Genomic DNA, 1,887 nt, shown 5'->3' with positions numbered 1-1,887 from the left:
AAATAAATTTAATCAGTAAAGATCCGTCCAGAAGAATCGGATCGTTCCTGAATGTTGTATTGCAGACTTTGGTCACAGCGTTGTCCCATATATGCGACACCTCAGTCAACACCTCCACACAATAATTCAGCGCATGAGTGACAACTTTTTTCATCGCAGATGCAACATGTGTGTCTCTGTACAGCTAGCTTTGCTAGCATCACGTCCACAGATCTTACCTTTCTTTAAGCCAGTGGTTCCCAAACTTTTTCTCCTGCGCCCCCTCTGTGGTTTCCAAACATCTTCTGGGCCCTCCCTATGGATTACAATAGGGCAGTGATTCCCAAAAATGTTCTGCCCTCCTCACTCTCCTGTCCCCGTTCCTCCCATGGATTACAATACAATTCCCCCCAAAAATGAAAAACAAAAAAAATAAACTGGGCACAACTTTTTATTTGTAACAATATTCAACTTTATCATCCCATACATTTTGATAAAAAAAAAATTCTGCAAAACGAGGTTGAAACATGAACAGCGCCCTGAGAGAAAAATAAACTACAATAAAGATTTGTTGTGCAAAAATTCCTTTAATCCTCCCATCTTTTCAGTGGCTGGAGTGAGCCTGCTTGTTGCTGCAGATCTTCTCAAATCTGGGTTACAGTTTTGACACTGCAACCATGAGTTCATTTTCAATGTCCAGCTTTGATCTGTATTTGGTCTTGATTGAGGCCACAGCAGAAAAACCTTTCACATAGGTAGGATGTGGCAAAAGGAAGAAATGTGGCCAGTTCTCTCTTTCCTAGCAGAGGGTGATCTTTATCCACTCCTATCCAAAATGCAGCCAGTGTCTTTGACCTAAACTGCAGCCTCATTGTTGAATCGGAGGTGATATCAATGAACTCTTCTGATGTGCTGAAGTCGGCAGGTGGTGTTGCATTGAAGGGATCACGGATCCAGTCATATTCTTTGGACTCCTGCACCAGGAAATATTTCTGGAAATGTTTCTGAAGGGCAGTGATGTGTGTGTTCATGCATGAGGTCACGGTGTTCTCCAGCTTGTTGCCTTCAGTGAAGGATTTTAAGTTATCAAATGAGTCCACATTTCCATCTTTCACCCGCTGCCCCCACATCTCTAGTTTTCTGATAAATGATGTGACTTTATCTGCCAGATGTGGAAGGTGTGTGTTTGAGCCTTGCATCTGCAAATTCAGTCCATTGAGTTTCAGAAACATGTCACTGAGATATGCAAGTTTCATGAGAAACTTGTTACAGTTAAATTTGTGGGCAAGATCACTGCCTTCCTCCTCCAAAAGGATGCGGATCTCATCTCGCAGTTCAAAGACCCTGGACAGCACCTTCCCACGTGACAGCCATCGGCACTCGCTGTGAAATAGAACAGCTGTGTGGTCGGAGCCCATTTCCTCGCACAGTGCTAAAAAAATCCGGACTTTGACAGGTCGTGTTTTAATGTAGTTGACTGTGGCGATGACGTCGTTCATTACTTCATTCAGCTCGGGACTCAGCTGTTTAGACGCCAGCGCTTCGCGGTGTATCATGCAGTGTGTCCACTGCACATTGGGGGAGACGTGCTTAATGAGCGCTTGCAGACCGCCTCGTTTCCCAGCCATGGCCTGCGCGCCGTCTGTGCAGATCCCCACACAGTTCTCCCATTTCAGATCGGCCTCTTTTAAGTAAGAGTCAGTGATTTTAAAGAGTTCTTCTGCAGTGGCTCTGCCAGGAATTTGTTTGCAGAAAAGCAATTCCTCATTCATCTCATTTCCATCTATGAATCTGACATAAGATATCAGTAAGCAGTCTTTGTTACTGAAAGTGGCTTCATCCATCTGGAGCGCAAAGCGATCATCTCGCACCTCATCATTAAGCTGCTCCTCGATGTCCTTTGATATG

General features: G+C 44.4%; 2 protein-coding genes across 4 annotated transcripts in view; both read left to right on the top strand.

The window, feature by feature from the left end:
- Positions 1-1,887, top strand: part of dyrk1b (dual-specificity tyrosine-(Y)-phosphorylation regulated kinase 1B) — a 103,240-nt gene that overhangs the window by 71,365 nt on the left and 29,988 nt on the right. The gene's annotated exons all lie outside the window — the stretch shown is intronic.
- Positions 1-1,887, top strand: part of ppox (protoporphyrinogen oxidase) — a 17,818-nt gene that overhangs the window by 13,039 nt on the left and 2,892 nt on the right. The window contains exon 7 of one of the 2 annotated variants that reach the window (XM_016665439.1): positions 1,149-1,163. In XM_016665439.1, the coding sequence (XP_016520925.1) occupies positions 1,149-1,163 (15 nt within the window). Of the gene's footprint in view, positions 1-1,148; positions 1,646-1,887 lie in introns of those variants that run through there. The other variant, XM_016665438.1, reaches the window with a different exon arrangement.

The sequence above is a fragment of the Poecilia formosa genome, unplaced genomic scaffold (genome assembly GCF_000485575.1).
Source record: "Poecilia formosa unplaced genomic scaffold, Poecilia_formosa-5.1.2 Scaffold584, whole genome shotgun sequence".
NCBI lineage: Eukaryota > Metazoa > Chordata > Actinopteri > Cyprinodontiformes > Poeciliidae > Poecilia > Poecilia formosa.
The sequence above is the reverse complement of the archived record's forward strand: the minus strand, read 5'-3'. Positions and strand labels throughout refer to the sequence as shown.